General features: G+C 37.0%; 3 protein-coding genes and 1 pseudogene across 3 annotated transcripts; all 4 read right to left on the reverse strand.

The window, feature by feature from the left end:
* Positions 1-559: 559 nt before the first annotated feature.
* LOC120278772 (squamosa promoter-binding-like protein 14) lies at positions 560-4,406 on the reverse strand. Its single transcript, XM_039285503.1, is given in 4 exon segments — positions 560-1,101; positions 1,103-1,248; positions 1,367-1,500; positions 3,085-4,406. Coding segments are annotated over 4 exon segments (1,134 nt in total). The 5' UTR covers positions 3,420-4,406; the 3' UTR covers positions 560-582.
* A 1,526-nt stretch (positions 4,407-5,932) lies between these two features.
* On the reverse strand, positions 5,933-8,884 carry LOC120279128 (UBP1-associated protein 2C-like). The gene is made up of 6 exons (XM_039285995.1): positions 8,625-8,884; positions 7,862-7,982; positions 7,535-7,678; positions 6,981-7,178; positions 6,827-6,901; positions 5,933-6,262 (listed from the first exon to the last, which is right to left on the reverse strand). The coding sequence occupies exons 3-6, from the start codon at positions 7,580-7,582 to the stop codon at positions 5,933-5,935; spliced, it is 651 nt and encodes a 216-aa protein (XP_039141929.1). The 5' UTR covers positions 7,583-7,678; positions 7,862-7,982; positions 8,625-8,884.
* Positions 8,885-9,080: 196 nt separating this feature from the next.
* LOC120279235 (3-oxoacyl-[acyl-carrier-protein] reductase FabG-like) lies at positions 9,081-12,399 on the reverse strand. The gene is made up of 3 exons (XM_039286109.1): positions 11,907-12,399; positions 9,675-9,904; positions 9,081-9,550 (listed from the first exon to the last, which is right to left on the reverse strand). Exons 1-3 carry the CDS (start codon positions 12,244-12,246, stop codon positions 9,272-9,274), a joined length of 849 nt encoding a protein of 282 aa, XP_039142043.1. The 5' UTR covers positions 12,247-12,399; the 3' UTR covers positions 9,081-9,271.
* Positions 12,400-13,613: 1,214 nt separating this feature from the next.
* Positions 13,614-15,201, reverse strand: LOC120279236 (annotated as a pseudogene).
* Between the last annotated feature and the right edge of the window lie 3,547 nt (positions 15,202-18,748).

An 18,748-nucleotide genomic window follows, 5' to 3' on the forward strand; every position in this document is an offset into this window, starting at 1 on the left:
TTCATGAAGGTGGAAGGAAATGGAGGGCTGAGATGCTGTTGCCACGTATAAGGAATGGCCCGGATTTGAAGTTTTTGTGGATGTGAACTAAATTAATATTTAAAAGAAAAAAAAACACACACACAGTGATACACACACTAAATGTGGTAAGTGGGATATCCTTTTCAAAGATGGAATATTTATTGTTGTGTTTTCCTGTCTCTATTTGATTTCAGACATCTATTGGTATTGCCGTATTGGATGGGCTTCACGAATGATGTCACTGTTTTTAAGTTAGCAAAAGAGTAATGTAGATTCAGTAAGGTTGGTACCACGCGCCTGACTGGCATGCAGTAAATTTTTTGAAACAGGTTTTTACTTTTTAGAGGACTTCCACCAACCTGTTCCTTAGGTTCTGGAGAATGAGCAGAAGAAAACAACCAATCTTAATTAAAGCTTCTCAGACACAGCAATGCAGCAAAATAGCCAAACTATTACATTATCTAAAAGTTAAAACATCATCAAAATAATAATAATAATGATAACAATAATAAAAAGATGCATGTCCTGGCTGAAAAATTCCCAACTCAGCAGCAGTGTAGATTACACAGTTATGCAGCAATTAATCAGTGGAAAGAAGATGTTTAAAAGAGACCAGTGGGTGGCATCATCAGCAAAAGCCAGAGCTGGATCGAGGTTCATGCCAAGTTTGCTTCCTTGAAATGCTAGCTCAAGTTCGCCTGAGAAACGTTGGTTGCCGGGTTGTGAAATATGACTGAATTCAATTGGGTGTTGCATTGCTTCTGAGGTTCCACTGGCTTCAGGAGGTCCTTTGAACTCCCATGAATTGGCCATATAATTACTAGGCATGCCTGGTTGCTGCACCACATGGGACATGTCAAAGCTGGCGTTTGCCGGTATCACCGTTGGAACTTGGTTTTGTGTAGTGGTGCTGCTCCGTGGCTGATGAGTTGACAGAAGAGAGAGAGCACAGCTGGAGTCAGAGATTCCAGCAAGAGATTCACGGAAAGAACTCGAATTCTCTGGTGGTACTGAGAACATAGCACTGTTTGTGTTTGGTGAACCTCGCATTGATGGACCGAAACCATGAGCAGCAACTCCACTGGTCCAAAGCATTTAAACCACCTTGCCATTGATGATTGCCAACAACCCGATTGCCTGACCTGTTTGCTAGCCAAGCATCTCTGTCGTTACCCGCTTGCTTTGCATAAGTGAAGTCCATCATAAAGCTCCTGAATCTACCGCTATCTTCTGTCAAAACATTATGAACTAGTTAAGAGATTTTTACTTGAGAAAACTTCATAAATCCTCTCAAAAACAAAAGAAACCAAGTCAGAGAACTCAGGGACATTTTGATGTGTCTAACCATGGCCAGATGATGACAGCCGTCCATTGCGTGATATGGATCCAGGAGGTGGCTTCCTCCTGCGCTCATTATGTCCGGCTAAACGTCTACGACAACTTCGTTTCCCTTGGTCAAATTCAGGTAATTGGTGGAACCTGTACAGAGTACAAGAGACATGCACATCAACACACATACACATCAAGTAGACACAGCACGGACAAAAACTTAACCATTACAAAGATCATTAGGGTCCTATGGAAGCAAAACAAGCAACCATCAATTGAAGGAGCAGATCAAAAGATAAATGGTTTTTAGAATTCAATGGTATCTGGACATGCCCATGGAATTACTGGATGCCAGGATGATACAGGTTATATGGTTCACGAGATGTTCAGCGGATTCAACCATGTCCAACTAGAATACGAATATGTTTCAATTGACTTAATTTAATAATTGTGTGATAATAAAATAGAAGCCATTCGACTGAAGATGTAATTGGGACCACAAAAGATAGCAGCACCATGCAAACTATGCTTTTATATTCAGGATGCAGTTTACCTTGAAACTGAAGCATGTTCAACTGGCAGAGAAAATTCTTGCTTCATTAATTGCATGAAACTTTAATTGATAAATCTTGTAAATTTGTATTAACCTATTCGCATCTAATGAGAAATAAAAATGAAAATGAGGAAATGAGACCAACTTGATTTTCTACTGCTCAAAGAGACTGACTCAATGCATGATCAAACTGATGACATCAACAACAACAATACTCCACTCCGCACCAAAAAGTTCAAAGAGAGATCAGGTGTAGGTGTACTGACAAATTAAACCAGATTGCAGTCAAAAGTTTAAATACATTCTCAAAAGCAGGGTTTGACATTATATGAGAGTTCCAAAGTGGAATAAACAAGTGAAGTAGATATAAATGACTTGAAGAAACCAGACAACTTTTCATGCTATTATTACCAACAAAGTCACAGTAATGGACATGTCACCGACATAAATGTTAAACCCAAAAAACCTCTACCTACAAAACCGAAAAAAGGGACAAGAACTTTCTACTGAATATCAAAGCCAAATACATAGCAACATGTTCTCTTAATGCTAAACAAGGTAAACTGGATAATCAATCAACTTCTCTTCACAGGTTCTATAGGACGAAAAATTCTTATATGACATCGAAATAAGAAACACAAGCTCATAGATTAGCTGAAGAACAAGAAAACAGGAGCAAAAATGGATGAAAAAGACCAATATTGATATATATATATATATATAACTGAAACTAAGCCTACCTAATCAGCAGTATCAATCAAATGTATGTTTGAGAAAGATTGATCAAGGCCAAACACACCATATACCTTCTCTTTCACACACTAATTGCGTCATTTTTTTGAAGTGACCCATGACCTAACAAACAACTTTTTTTATTATGGAGAGAAAAGGAAGAAAAACCCCTTGAACAAACAATCTCCAGATGATCTCCCAATAGTAACAGGAATAGGAAAGAAAGATGCAAGCTTTCCCTCAGAATTCAAAGACAAGGTTGATGCGAAGCTATCAATCAATAAAATCACACTTGTATGCAATTAGCAAAGCCCTAGAAATGAAACCAACCAATCAACCAAACATCATTAACACAATCAAACAAATAAAGAAACAAACAAACAAATTGGAAGAAGAGGAGCACGAAAAAATCAAACAGAGAAACACAAGAGTGTTTATTGAACACTGACCTGCTGCACTGCTGACAGAACCTCTGTTCCAAGCCAGCCACAATGACCTTGGGGGACTTGGAATGCATACCACAAACCTTGTGCTTGGAATAGTAGGCCTTGGTATCACTGAGATCCACATTGCAGCCCTCCACTTGACACCTTGGAGGCTGCTGCACCCCCTGCACTCCGATCTTCCCCTTCTTCGCCGGCGCCTGCCCGGAAGAAGCCTTAGAGGAGCTCCCACCACCGCCCCCATCCTCAAAGTAGATCTTTTTCCCAAACTTGAGCCCGTTGAGAGAGTCATTGGAACCACAGGCCAGAGATGCCGGCAGAGAGCTTGAACCCATATCCATCACCCTCTCTTTCTCTCTCTCTCTCTCTCTCTACTGCTCCTTCATGACTAAAGAGAAAAGAGAGAGAGAGAGAGAAAGAGAGAGAGAGACAAAAGAGAAGTGGTATTCTTTATAAAGCAAGTGGGGCACTCTTGTCTCCATCCTCGGTCTCTTCTACACCTCGCACTACTGTTACTACTGCAAGTTAGTCAATAATACATACATACCAAACTTGTACACGTATACTGTCTCTTTCATTCATCCAATCTCCAGGCTCTTTGTCCAGAAAAGATGGTGACTTTTTTTTAATATTTGAGGGGTATGGAATGTGGATGTATGTGTTGGAAAAGCACTGGCTTTTTAGGAGGGGGATCTCCTCCCTTCTCATTGTTCTGTCTTCTTTTTCTCTTTCTCTTTCCAAAGCTTGGGCCTTTGACAAGATGCCATGCATGTTTCCCAATCCGCCTTTTTGAACTGTGTTTGAGCGGTGAAAGAGAGAATCTTTTGGTATGAGCTTTGGATTGCCTGCCTCGGAAGTGAACAGTGAACAGTGAGGCCCCTCATGTCTTGGTTGGGAGACTGTGCATATGCAGCCGGCCACGTGTGCAATTGTCTCCCTGGTTTGAATGGGACTTTTTGTGGTGGGTGACAGTTCCAATGCCATGGAATGGATTACCAGAAAATGAAATGAATTGCCTTTCTCTCTAGTTTAATTACCATCATCCATTGGGGACTGTGTAGAAAAATGAACACGAGGGGTACCTAGTTGTAGGTGGCTCTGCTTCGTGTGGATGAACATGGGGAGCAGGTGGTTCAGGTGCTGCTCATGCTCACTCTCATTCTCTACTCCTAAGTCTCCTACCATCGGCCATCCATCCATCCATTAGACAAACACGAACCAGACCTGCCACTAACTACTATTTCTGAATTAACAAACTACAAGTCAAGAACTAAACTAACAAGAATTCATGTGTATGCATGCTCTGCACCAGTGCTCATGAACATCCATGTGATTTGATTTGTGGAACCTTGCTAATAAATAGACTATATAAAGTGCAAGGGAGAAAAAAAAAAATTTACAGTAGGCACTAGCCATTGAGTAGCAATGGTGCATGTTCAGAATTAATCAAGTTAAATAAATACCATTGATTGGTTCTCACAAAACCAACCTCCTTATCTGCAATTACCCAATTATTGACGATTGAAATGTTGCAATGGACCTCCACTAATCAACTCATCAAATTGTTCTTATCTAAACTAGTTGTCGTTTCTGTCCGGGATATCCTCCTACCTACTTCAACGCGCAAGCGCGCGTGCTTAAAATATATACCTTAATAATAATGACATATGAATTAAGATGCAGACTGACAGAAACCTCAATCCAACTCACGGATAACAAATAGGCTTGTTATTAATATTATCCACAATTTGTATAAATAGTAAAATGCAGTTTTCAAGCACCGTGTTTATAGCAATTGTAATGGAGGTAGTGATTGCCATCAATTGTTAAAGCATAAAGTCAACTTCAATAGGAGGGTTTTTAGTTCATTGTTCTTATGTTATAAATCAGACTGTTTCGTCTCTCTTTGCTGACAAGACAGCCACTTGGAAAAATTGATAAGCATAAGTCTAATATTATATGTTGTGAAATGCAGCTTCGTTGGTTTTTAGGCTATGTCTAATAAAAGGCAAAAAAACAAGTTTGGAGAAATTTCTTTATGCATCATGACTCTATCGCCCTTCTAGTTGTCCCAATGAACCACATATTTCTTGGTTTCTATTTAATACACTCCAGAACAAAAACAAACTCAAGCATCAAAAGAGCCTCAGTGATCCACACAGACACAAGACTCCAACAAAGGCACCACTCAATCATGTCAGATGTAAAAAAATTCATGACTTGAAGATCAAATGAGTAAAAATTAAGGAGAGCGACAGTAATGTTTGTTCATTAAAGATGGATGACTGGTGTTAAACAGTACACCGTTGTGAATGCATTCAATGGATAATGAAGCAAAGATGAGGGTACACTGAGTCCTGACTCCAGACACAAAATAAGGCATGATAAGAACACCGTTGCCAGTTTGAGAAATCACAGCAATCACCTTGAACCATCCACATGAAAAGCAACAAAGTCTATTGGGTGCCTATACTAACTGAGAATCAGCATCTTTATAGCAGAGAAAACTCAGAAAAAGAGTGACTGTACTATTACACAAATGTATGAAAAAAACAAAGGTTCAATCGGCAAATTGCAGCTAATTGTAACCGAGACACTTCTTAAAATATAGTTGAGTCCTCACCCAGTAGCTGCAATGCACACCAACTCAGTTCATAGTCTCCCTGTGGATGTAAGAACAGCACTTTTCCTCTGGAATTTCATCCAGTCTCAGTTGCTTGACACTCAATTTGCTCTCTCTGGCATTCCTAGCATTTAGCAAAAACACCAAGAAATAAATCTTGTTGAATATAAAAACGTGAAGCTCATTTCAACATGCTTGGTAAGATAAGAACAACCTGGGAATAAAAAAACTTCATGGTTTTTGCTGCATAAAAACGAGAATCCAGTGACTCCAGTTGTCGTGGATGGTAACCCAGGTTGATCTTTCTTTAAACCCATATATGAAGTTTGAGGGTTGATGTGCAAAGCCAGAGGGAGCATTCCCATAAGTTGTGGGGTATGATGGTAAGGCATGCGTATAAGAAGCATAGCCTACTGGGTCTGGGCTGACGGCATGAGACTTCCCCTGTTGTGTGAATCCATGTTGATAGGGAAGGGCTAGCGGGCCCATTGACATTGGTGCCTGTGTTTGTATCACTTTACTCTTGTGCGAGTCTGCAAGCTTCACTGTGATGTTCCTTCCCTACCAACAAAATCAGGCAATGGAATTAACAAAAAACACACGATACATAGAAAACACTCTGAGTAGCAACTTCTACCATAATGAATGCAAACTTGGTGAAAGGTTATGGAATAATTTTAGATTCCATCCATATATTCCTATCAACAAAACATTCAAGATGTTTCTTAATTTATGTCTCTGGTCTTAATAATTGGAGATTACAACTATAGGAGAACTCCCATGCATCCCCATCTGCATTGCTTTATAACTCCATCCTCCCACATGAAGATAAATATGTGGCCGTCTGCATTTGTTCAGAGGTAGATGAAAGAACCAGACTTGTCACTATTTGATATAAAAAGCCATTGAGCTAGATTGTTGCGTCTTAGAGAAGAATGGTACTTTCCACCAAATTTACAGAAGCTTCTAGTAGATTTTTGCTGAGGAATAAGCTTAAAGAAAGTAGTAAGTGGTTTCCAATGACTTGTCAAGATTTAAATATTTATTAGATGGAAATTAATAACTAAGAAAAGATATTTATTATTTGCAAAGAATGGTTCAGCAATGTCAGGTCAATTCACTTACTCCAAGACTCTTATTTGGGTCATCTAATGCTTTTTTTGCAGCCTCAACTGTCTTGTATGTAACAAAGCCAAATCCTGCCAAAGTTATAAGGGATATATTCAGTAATTGTTAGGAACTTGATATGAAAAATGATATTAGGTTTTTATCTTCCATACTTTGATTTGGTTGTTTCTTTATCATAAGCAACTGAGCCTTCTTCTATCTCCCCATGCCTGCCAAAGAATTTGAGCAAAGTTTCACTTGAAATTTCTGGGGAAAGACCTCCTATATAAATTTTCCTCAGTGCCAGGTCAGTGCTGACAGATCCACTGCTTAGCCCCTCACAAGCAAGATTACAAACAGCCAAGCGGCCCTGAGATGACAATGCATGACATTTTCATTTGTCCAATAATAAGGAAAATTGTCCAGATGTAATTTTGCCTGAATTTCATCTAGTGAAATGGATTGGAAGATATTGTAACTGTATAGAACAAAAAAGAGCAAAAAATTTGAAGAAAGCTCCTAAAATGATGGCACTGAACAAAATGAGTGAGATTTGGTAGAAGATTTAAACAACTACAAATACTTGACACTTTTTTAGCAAAAAAGGAAATCAGTGATCTGACAAGGACTAATAAATCAAAGATTCAGTTAATTGGAAAAAACAAAATTCACCAAGTTAACAGCATCTACATGTAGCTTTCTATTTGCATTCATTATATTTCTTACATCAATCAACTTGCTTGGCTCTTGTAGTGCTCTCTGGGCAGATTCCATATGTCGGTAAGTTATGAAGCCATATCCACGGGACTTTCCAGTTGCTTTGTCTGTAATGACAGCACCTTCCTCAATATCACCATGAGCGCTAAATGCCTGCTCAAAAGTTTCTCAAAGAACATTAGAAGCATGAAAGAATAAGCCTCCTTTCAGTACCTTAAATCGGACGATTAGTGAGTCGACAGTAAGGGAAGATCATAAGCAGGGGAAAAATACTAATATAAAACTCTAGATAATCAGTCAGGCACTCTTAATGCACGCAAACAGCAAAGCACTCACAGAAAACAGGGTTTCTGAAGTAGTCTCCCAAGACAAGCCACGGACAAAAAGCTTGCGGTGAACAGGATCTGCACTTGCAACACCTCTAATTTCTTCTGCAACTTCAGGTATCTGAGTACCACTGCACAGCTCAGCATGCAAAACATGCATACACACATGCATCGTCAAATCAGATATAAACGATGAATCTAGATCCTTATAACACCTTACTTGAGAAGTAGGGAAACATAAACATAAGACTCGTTTCATGAAGCAATTCAGGCAAGCAGGATTCGGCAATCCAGAGTTACTGGAGCAAACTATTGCACAAATTAAAAACAGTTATGGAAGGCATTCACACAAAGATGTGGCACACTAGCACCAGGGTTGCTTCGTCAAGCTCCTCATAGAACATAGACAAAAGGGCTAAACAAATGATGTCCCCACTGGTGAATGACATTAATGAGAAGCTATGCTATCATACGTATCATATGTTCATGCTTTCTATGGCGATTCTGATCAGAAAAATGATAACTTTACCGAGTAATTTAGCGCTGGAGTTGCCTATATAAAATCGAAAAACTAGTTCTCTGTTTAGAGAATTGCACATAAAAATCCATCCAGTCACCAATCAGCTGAAATGATTGGCAATGACTCCCGAAAATACTAGCAAAATGTCTCAAAAACAAAAAAAGGCACAATTTTTTAATGCCAAATCTCAAAAAGCTAAGAGACTCGAAAGAAAGATAACCCTTTTTGGTTTCCACTCGATCAGAGAGCTTACAGCTTGACTAGGAGATCGACGAGCTAGTCCTTTCTGAGGGGGTCGAGAAGCAACCGCAATTGCTCGTCGGATTGGCGAGCGAGGACGCTGTCGCCAGTGCCGGTTCTCTCGAGCTTTCGTTTCTTGGGGTCCTCCATCGCCGCCATGTCTAGACCTCTGACCTCGCTCGAGAGACGAAGATGTGATGAAAACCCGAAAGCCGATAGAGGCTAGCTCAGTAGATAGCCTTGTCTTCTCGCCGCCGCTCAACATAATCAACGGCTCAGATTCTCTGAGGCCCCAGATATCAATCATATATAACATCATCATCTGTTAACTAATTTATTTTCCAATTATTATAAATTAACTGTAATTTATGCATAACACTATTTTATAAGAAACGGAGGTTGTGATTGTGATTTTCTTCAGATTATTATTGATCCATAAAACACACAAAAATTGAAGGGGAAAAAAAAAAACCTGAAATTAAATTTTGGGCATTCATGCCAGTTTTATTCGGTATGTTCCTGGACATAAACAACTAAAACAGCCATGCATTTCCCTCAAGCATGAAGGGCAAGCACACATGATGACAAACCTATTCAGAACCAAACACACTGATATAGTGTCTAATTTATATGGCTTAAAAATTTGAAAATGAAGACATTTCAGAGAGAAGAGAAGATAGGGACACCAGGGAGGGTGGCTCCTGCATCTACAATGAAGGTATTGCCAGTGACATACTCTGATGAGTCGTGAATCAAGTATCGAACTAATCCTGTCAAGGCAGGATCAGATGTGCCAAAAGTCCTTAGCGGAACGACCTTCTCAGCCACTTTGTTCAGCCATTCTTTCTGCATCAGCCCTTGTGTGATCTCTGATTTGAACAACCCTGGTGCTACAGCATTTACACGGATATTATACTCCCCGAGCTCCAATGCCATGACCTGGTAACATTGGAAATTCAGTTTATTTTCAAACGCAACAAATGGTTTGAAAATTTTCCCCTGGCATCAAACGGGGAAAAAAAAAGAAAGCAGTGTGGATTCCCACTGCTTTCGATGGTGGTACCTTTGTGAGCATGATAACTCCTCCTTTTGATGCACTGTATGCAGCTCCTCCAGGTAACTGCCCTCGATGAAGACCGCCAATGGATGAAATATTGATCACTGAACCTTTTTGTTTTGCATCACGCATCCGTATGCAAACATGTTTGGATACTAACCATAGTCCAGTTAGATTGGTGGTGATGTTGCCATTCCAGTCTTCTTCAGTCCAATCTAGTGGGGAATGCACTTCACCTGAGACATGCGGTAAACAAAAGTCGGCAGAATTAGCAAGAGATTAAGTGGACAGTAAATATATATAGGCAATTGTTCATTGTTTAGAATACAAGACAGAAGAAAGTCAGAGAAACAAAAGTGGGATTTTTGATGTTTTGCAAGTCAACAAATGAAAATGTTTGGTAGCGAGCAACAACAAGCTTTCTCAAGATTTTGGGTTTGTTTCCTGAAGACTAAGTAAGAAACTAAATTCCAGATAATGGCAGCATCATATACCAACCAATTAGGGAATAGAATCTGTGTACATTTCACAGACCAAAAAAAAAATAAAATCATGTGCTTTTTTTTGGTGGAACACTTGCAGATTAGCTGCTGGTCACGAGATATATGTGCCTCCAGAACCTTAAGTTGCCAGTGGCTAAAATTTATACCATATTTAAATCCAATTTTGCCTTAGGTTGCGATTACCTTCAAAAGGTAAACTCATTCTATATGTCACATCCAGTTGATTTATGTGGCAGTCCACAAGTATTTCTAGCCCATTTCTGAAGCTTAAAATGAACCAACTGTTTCCACAATCCACAACATGAGCTAACTGAATGACTAAGCAACAAGACTGAAAGAACTTTACGAACATCCCAAATGGTATAATGTAGGAACAAGATCTACTAATTACATGGAAACTTAAATACAGTCTTGTGTACCGGAAGTGACATTACACACAGAAAAATTGGTCACTGTAAAGGCACTATCAAATTTCTTGAGTAATCTTCAGTCTAATATCAAGAGGATATGCATCATACCACATTTTCGTATGTTTTTAAAGAGAGTACCAAGGATATTCTGAGCATGAAGCACAAAAGCTATGCAGATTTATAAAAAGACAAGATTGAGTCGATAAGGTTTTCCTTCATTGATATTCAAGTTAAAAACTGGAAAAAGGCATTAGGGCAAAAAGGAAATTTGGGAGTGAGATCATATTTGAATGAAGGTCATGTAATCTAATCAAACTGCAGACTTAACTTAAAAGCATACAGCGTTTCTTAATTCCTAAAAGCAACAGTCAACCTTACTATAATTCTTTCAGCACATAGAGATTATAAGCTACAGAGTATCAACCTCGCAAGGCATGCAAGACAATGTTGCAAAGAAATGACCCTTGAATATGAGAATAGGGCAAATAACTGAAGGTTCAATTACTTGTACACTCCAAATGCATGAAAATATCATCCAAGCGAAAATAAAAAATAATACTTTGAATACAACGATATTTATTAAACCTGAAAAAAATGTCAAGAACGTATTTTGACAGCACAGAAGCCAGATCTGAAAAACTGAATCTAAAAATGGACTGGGAGGGAATCGTGATTATTATGATTTTTCAAACATCATCTAGTCTTGTCCAAAAAGTCATTTGTTGTATCACCAGGAACATTGGAATAAAATTGATATTATGTTCGTTGCATCAACGAAGACTATTATATTATACAGAGTATTCCAACACCCAGCAAACTATATAAGACAAAATGAAACAGATAAATAGATGCATACTAAGCGCGCTGAAAAAGTAAATTTGAACCTCTAGGTTTGGTAGCACAGTCAAAAGAAATGAAAAATTCAAAAGAAACTTTCCTGTTGATTCTCTGAATGCTCTGGGACGCTTGTAAACCAAGAGAACATTTGACCAACTAAGCTGTAGTTTTTCTGAATATTATAAACAGAAAATTCCGTTTCAACGAAGCACAGCATAAACGTTTGCTATAGAACATTTAATAGCGAGAATAACAGGAACAAAATTCAAAAATTGCCCAAAAAGCTATGCAAAATGCACCAGGTTTCATGTTCTAGACACAGAACAAACGAAGTTCAAGGTCTCCTTAATGAATCAATGAAAAATTGGCGGCTTTTTTTACGAACTACAATGTTTGTCATAATTGCCATGTTAGTTAAGAATTTGGGAATGAAAGATGGAAAGAAAAAATAGAATTTATTCGAATCAGGATCTAGGTATAGGCATTACCTCTAATCCCAGCGTTATTAACAAGGGCATCAATACGGCCAAAGGCGTCCCAAGCCCTCTGAACAGAAGCCTCGATCTCGGCGCTCTTGCCGCTGACATCAAGCTCCACGGCCACCGATCGAACGGGCTTCGGCTCCTGATCGTCCTCTGCCGATGCAGCGCCGTTGATCTGGTCACAAAGTGAGCGGAGGCGATCAGTGCGACGGGCAGCGGCAACGATGAGGCAACCAGCGCGGGCGAGGTGGAGACAGAGTTCACGACCAATACCAGAGGACGCACCAGTGACCATGACCACCTTCCCCTCAAGCTTCTCCCATGGCTGTCGCTGCATCCCCGCCATAGCGCAAGCTCTACGAAACTTCGAGAGGTTTGAAAAGCGTTTTGAAGGCGTGAAACGAAGACTCAAAGACGCGCTTTTTATAAATCGAAGACCGGCTGCGCCGGACTCGCACTATGCGTGCTTTTACGATAATGTCATGCTGCCTTTGGAAATTGATCATCATCATCATCATCATCACACATATATATATAATATAATAATCCAATGGACTCAATTCCTTGATGGATTTTTAAATCCAACTTTTTCAAATCATTCGTTTTTGTAACCAATAATAAGTTAATAACTTCAATAAATATATAGTATTATAAATTATTTATACAGTGGAATATATAATACTCTTATTTTAAACATTTTATCATAATCATAACATAACATAACACGTCATAACTATTCAACTTGACTTGCACCACCCTAGGTAAAAACAAAATATATAAATCAAACAACACCCACCGGCTTTCTCTATAGAAATAGATAAAAAGATCACATCTGGACCCTATATATGTCAGCCATTGGATTTGTATTTAACGGCTTCAAATCATCCATACCTATGAAGAATGATTTCAATCGTAACAATCCAACAATGTTGTCAAACAATATTACAATCAATACCAACTTAAATGCGATATATGGATCTGATTGTTGTGATCAGGATATCCATGAAGTTTATAACTAGAGATGTTCCTAGATTACCTATGCTCACACATATGTACATATATGGATGAACCATGTGGGCTGGATTAACTTACAGGATAATGACTCCAAGGTGGTTCCAAGCACATTGAACCCATTGAATAATATGTGAACAGTATTATTGTATTAATTTTAAACTGTATCTACACTATTGTATGGTATTACACATCATGGGGATTTGACCCTCATATTCATCTATTCAACTGAGTTGCCACTGGGCCATCTAGTAGCTGTCATCATAATGTTTTAACCAATTCCGGTTATCAATTAATTGTAATATATCTATAATATTTTTTCATAAGAAATGGTTCTAACGATTATATCATATAGCATGATAATAATAATCAGGCTTGGAACAGCTGAATGATTGTTTAGTTTCACGAGGTAGAAAGTTCAAAAAGTTCTAATTCAATAGTTAAGAATTCATAGTTTGTTCACATGCAGCATGTCCATATTTATTAAAATATATATAGCGTGATTTTTTTTTATATTATTGATTAAAAGAAATTTATAAACATAAACATTGCGAACTTAAAATTTGAAATTAAAAATTTTGCACATGCATTTCAGTCTTATTCGGTATTAATTTTCTGGACAGAAACAACTGTGAGACATAGCCATGCATTTCAGTTATACATAAACCTCAAGCAACAAGAGCAGAGCAGGCACACATGACATGATGGCAAACCCACTTACTATTCAGAAGCAAACACACTGCTAGATATATATATATATATATATATATATGTAATCAAAATCAGACACCTAAACATACATACATATATATATATATATATATGGATGAAGCTGGAGACAATTAATTCAGAGGGAAGAGAAGAGAGGAAAACCAGGGAGGGTGGCTCCTGCATCTACAATGAAGATATTGCCAGTGACATACTCCGACAAGTCATGAATCAAGTAGCGAACTACCCTTGTCAGTGCAGGATCAGATGTGCCAAAAAGTCTTTAATGGAACAATCTTCTCGGCCACTTTGTTCACCCATTCTTTTCTCATCAGCCCTTGTGTGATCTCTGATTTGAATAATCCTGGTGCTAAGGCGTTCACTCGGATGTTATACACCCCAAGTTCCAAAGCCATGACCTGACAACATGGAAATTAGTTAAGACATAAGGCTCAGTTTTATTTTCAAATGTAAAAACTTTGTATATATGAATCATGATGGTATATATATATATATATACCTTGGTGACCATGTTGACTCCTGCTTTTGATGCACAGTATGCAAGTGCTCCAGGCCCCTGGCCACGATCAAGAGCGGCAATGGATGAGATATTGATCACTGAACCTTTTTGTTTTGCATCCCGCATCCGTGTGCAGACATGTTTGGATACCAACCATAGTCCAGTTAGATTGGTTTTGATGTTGGTATTCCAGTCTTCTTCACTCCAATCTAGTGGGGAATACACCCAACCTCAGACAAGTACACAAAAAAAAAGTCAGCAGAATTAATTATAACCAATAGATTTAATTAGACACCCTAATTAAGCAAGAATCTAATTAAGTTATATATATATATTTTGTACGTAGTTTTGCAAGTCAACAAAAGAAAGGCGTGGTTGGTAATGCATGCATGAGCAACAACAAGCTTTTTTTTCTTTAGATTTAAGGTTTGTTTCATAAAGCTTAAGTAAGAAACTAGATTCAAAATAATAACAGTATTATCGTATTTACCGCTCTAGCAATAGATTTACAACTCATACTTTAGGAAATAAGTTTGCTGCGGGTCATGACTCATGAATGAATAATAGTATTACCATTAATTAATTACCTCTAATCCCAGCGTTATTAACAAGGGCATCAATACGGCCAAAGGCATCCCAGGCCTTTTGAACAGCAGCCTCGATCTCGGTGCTCTTGCCACACACATCAAGCTCCACGGCCACCGATCTGACGGCCTTCGTCTCCCGATCGCCCTCCGCCGATTCAGCACCGTTTATCTGGTCACAGAGTGAACGGAGGCGATCAGTTCGACGGGCAGCCGCAACGATGAGGCAACCAGCTCTGGTGAGGTCGAGACACAGCTCACGTCCGATACCAGAGGACGCACCAGTGACCATGACCACCTTCCCCTCAAGCTTCTCCCATGGCTGCCGCTGCATCCCCGCCATAGCGCACGCTCTACGAAAATTCGAGAGGTTTGAAAAACGTTTTGAAGGTGTGAAACGAAGACTCAAAGAAGCGTTTTTTCATCTGAGCCGGACTCGCAGCGTGTTTCCCGATAATGTCACGTTGCCTTTGGAGGTTGGTAATCATCATCATCATCACATACAGACGCACACACACATATATATATATAATAATCCAGTGGATTCCATTCGTGATAATTAGCACGAAGCTAAGGATAGGACTCATTATGAGCAATTAGACTTAAATCAACGTTTCAAATCATTCATTCTCATAAATAGTAACTTTAACAATTATATAATATTATAAACAAGTTTTATACAGTGGAATATACATTACTCTCGTTCTAAACATCTTATCATAATTGTAATAGTAAAATAATAGGTTATAACCATTCAACTTGATTTAAACCATCCTTTAAAACAAAATATATAAACCAAACAACACCCACCTTTTTATGTAGAAATAGAGAAAAAGATCACATTCAGACTCTTTGTCAGCTATTGGATTTGAGATTAACGGCTTCAAATCTTCCATTCCTATGAACAATGATTTCAATCATAACATTTTAACAATGTACGTAGTCAAATACAAACACTGTTATAAACAATACCAATTAAGATGCTATACTATGATGAGGATATCAATGGAGTTCATAACTAGGAACATTTCTAAATTACATGTGTACGCACACACAAATATATATCAATGAATTATGTGGGCCGGATTAACTTACGGGGCAGTCACTCCAAGATGGTTCCATTAACATAAAGCCCATTTGTGAGCCTCACACATTTTTTTAATTACTTTATTAATTGTGCATGGATGGCACGGAATTTTATTTATTTATCTTTTATTTAGGTTTCAAAACCATAATGGCCGCCTCTTTGTTTCTCTCGTTATGGATCTTTGTTTGGATTAAGAATAGGGAGAGATCTAGTTTTTTTTTCCCTCTTCTCTTTTTTTTTCTTTTGATTTGGTTTGTGGTGCCGGCGGCGAGGACGGGGATAGGCCTCTCCATCAAGGGTTTTGTCTCTTACGTTGTGAGGTTCCATCGAAGAAATATCATAGGATTTTTGGGGTTTTTGAGCGATCAACATGTAAGTAAACCACATATAAATATATATATATATATATATATATATGCAAATTTCTGATTTTTGATAATGGTTTATATAATTATTTTGTTAATTTGGATTTTATTGTTTAGAAAATAAAAACCATTCGTATACTGTTCACATGTTTATGTTTTGATTTTTTTTGTTGTTATGTTGACCATTATTTTTAGAATTTACCAATATTTATTAATTTTTTATTTGATTATTGATATTTTGCCCATTGATAATTACTTTCAAATATATTAATGTTATTTAATTGATTTATGATATTTTTTGCCTGGTACAGTTTATAAGGGCATCTCCAATCCCAACACTCAAATCCCAAATTTGGGGTGGGGTTTGGGTGTAGAGTACTCCAATCCACACCCAAATCTTACCCCAAATTTGGGTTTTGCAACAGTGCAACCCCAAATTTGGAGTCACACTATTGCAACCCCAAATTTGGGGTCCCACATTATTTCTTATTTTTTAATTATATTTTCTATTTTTTATTTTTTTTATTATTGTAATGGAAAATATAAAATTATTAATCCATTAATATAATTATAAATAGTTATTTATAATATTAATTTGTGTGTAATTAATTAATAATCAATAATTATTATTATTTAATTAATAAATAAAATTGTTAATTATTAATATATATTTAATTAATAAATTAAAAAATATAGTTGTAAATTTTTTAAGTTATATTTTTTTAATAAATTATTTATAAATTATAATTAATGTTTAATTCATTTATTGTTAAAATGATTAATTTCAAATATATTTATTAAATAATAATAAAATAATATATGAAAAGAATATTATAAGAATATTTTTTTTTTGGGTAAAATTTGAGATTTGTGGTTGGAGTAAAATTTTCTGTAGTAAGACTAAATTTGAGATTTGGAATAGAGATTTGGGATTGTGGGTTGGAAATGGCCTAAATGTTAACCTGACATTAGCTTTTCATTTGGTTATTTATTGTTTACTTTATTTTATTTTATTATTTGTTTTACTTATCAAATTATTAAAGGCAAAGAAAGAAAGTTGTTGTTGAGTGTTGAATTATTTCATAGATTATATATATATATATATATATAATCTTATTTATGTAGACAATATTAATTATTTATGTTAACAGGGGTTGTCACATATTGGCATTATCTTATTTGATATAATTGGAATTATTTTTGTTAAAAAAAATGGGATCACTGAATTTCAGTATTGTTGTGTTGACAATAATTTTGGACATACCGATATATTTTTGTATAGAAACTCGTGTCCCCAATTAATTATGCAATAACCCTGTCACTGGGGGTTAAACACTGATCATGTCGACACGTACTTCTGACATAAAAACTATAGTTTCACACCGTTCCGTTGGTGAAGAATAACGGCTTCTGATATTCTGGCTCGGGTCACCGAGGATAAACCTATGAGTTCTGAAATCTGACTCGGGTCACCGAGTTTAAATAAATGAGTTCTGATGTTTTTTGGCATCAGTTGTTTGGGGGACTTATATGCTCGTTATTTTGGTAAATTAAATCTGTTTTGATTTATTTCTGATTTTTGGGTTCATTTTGATATTTGTTTCGTTATGTAACATTTCGTATGTTTTTAAAGATTATTGAACATTTTGTGATCCCGATATTTTTAGTGGTTACTTACTGGGCTCCCAAGCTCATAATCTTGTTGTTGATTTTTTTTCAGATCCGGAGTGAATAGTGCAATAGGCATCTAAGTGGGCTAGTGAGTTATTATGTTTCCGTTTCTAAATTTGAGTTAACTGTCTAGTTGTGTGAGTATGAGATTTATGTATATGACACTAGCTTCTATTGGATGTTGAAATTCTAAACTGTGTTTCCTATTGTGTAATTAGATTCTAAGGCCTTGCACACCTACACCTACTGGGTCTCAGCCTTGTGGGTGTGCTGCTCGTTGTCAACGCACCGGGTCTTGTAAGCCAGGTTCAGGGCGTGACACCATTAAATAATATATATGTAAACAATACTATAATATTTTTAAAAACACTATTTTATAGTATTGCACATCACGGGGATTCAACCCCATTAAATTCACCCTCTTCGTACCTCTAGGACATCTAGTAATTGTCATCATCATGTTTTAACCAATATATATTTTCCAGTTATCAATTAATTGCAATATATCTATAATATTTTTCATAAGAAATGATTCTAATGATTATATCATATAGCATAATAGTTTAGTTTCAAGAGGTAGAAAGTTCAACCAGTCCTAATTCAATAGTTAAGAATTCATAGTTTGTTCACATAATGTAAATATTTATCAAAATGGTAGAATACCCCAATTGATCCTTGTATTATTTGAAATGTGCATGTTTAGTCTTTCTCGTTTTACTTCTCTTGCGAGATCCCTTTATTATTCAAATCAGTAAAATCAAATCCTGACCGTCGCCGACATTCAATTTTCTGTCCATGGGGTTGATGTGACATATATATAATTTAAATATTATTTTTAAAACTTAAAAGAGTGGATTGTGTCTAATTCGGACCCGGACCTAAACACAAAAGAAAATGGCCAT

The sequence above is a fragment of the Dioscorea cayenensis genome, chromosome 16 (genome assembly GCF_009730915.1).
Source record: "Dioscorea cayenensis subsp. rotundata cultivar TDr96_F1 chromosome 16, TDr96_F1_v2_PseudoChromosome.rev07_lg8_w22 25.fasta, whole genome shotgun sequence".
Lineage (NCBI taxonomy): Eukaryota > Viridiplantae > Streptophyta > Magnoliopsida > Dioscoreales > Dioscoreaceae > Dioscorea > Dioscorea cayenensis.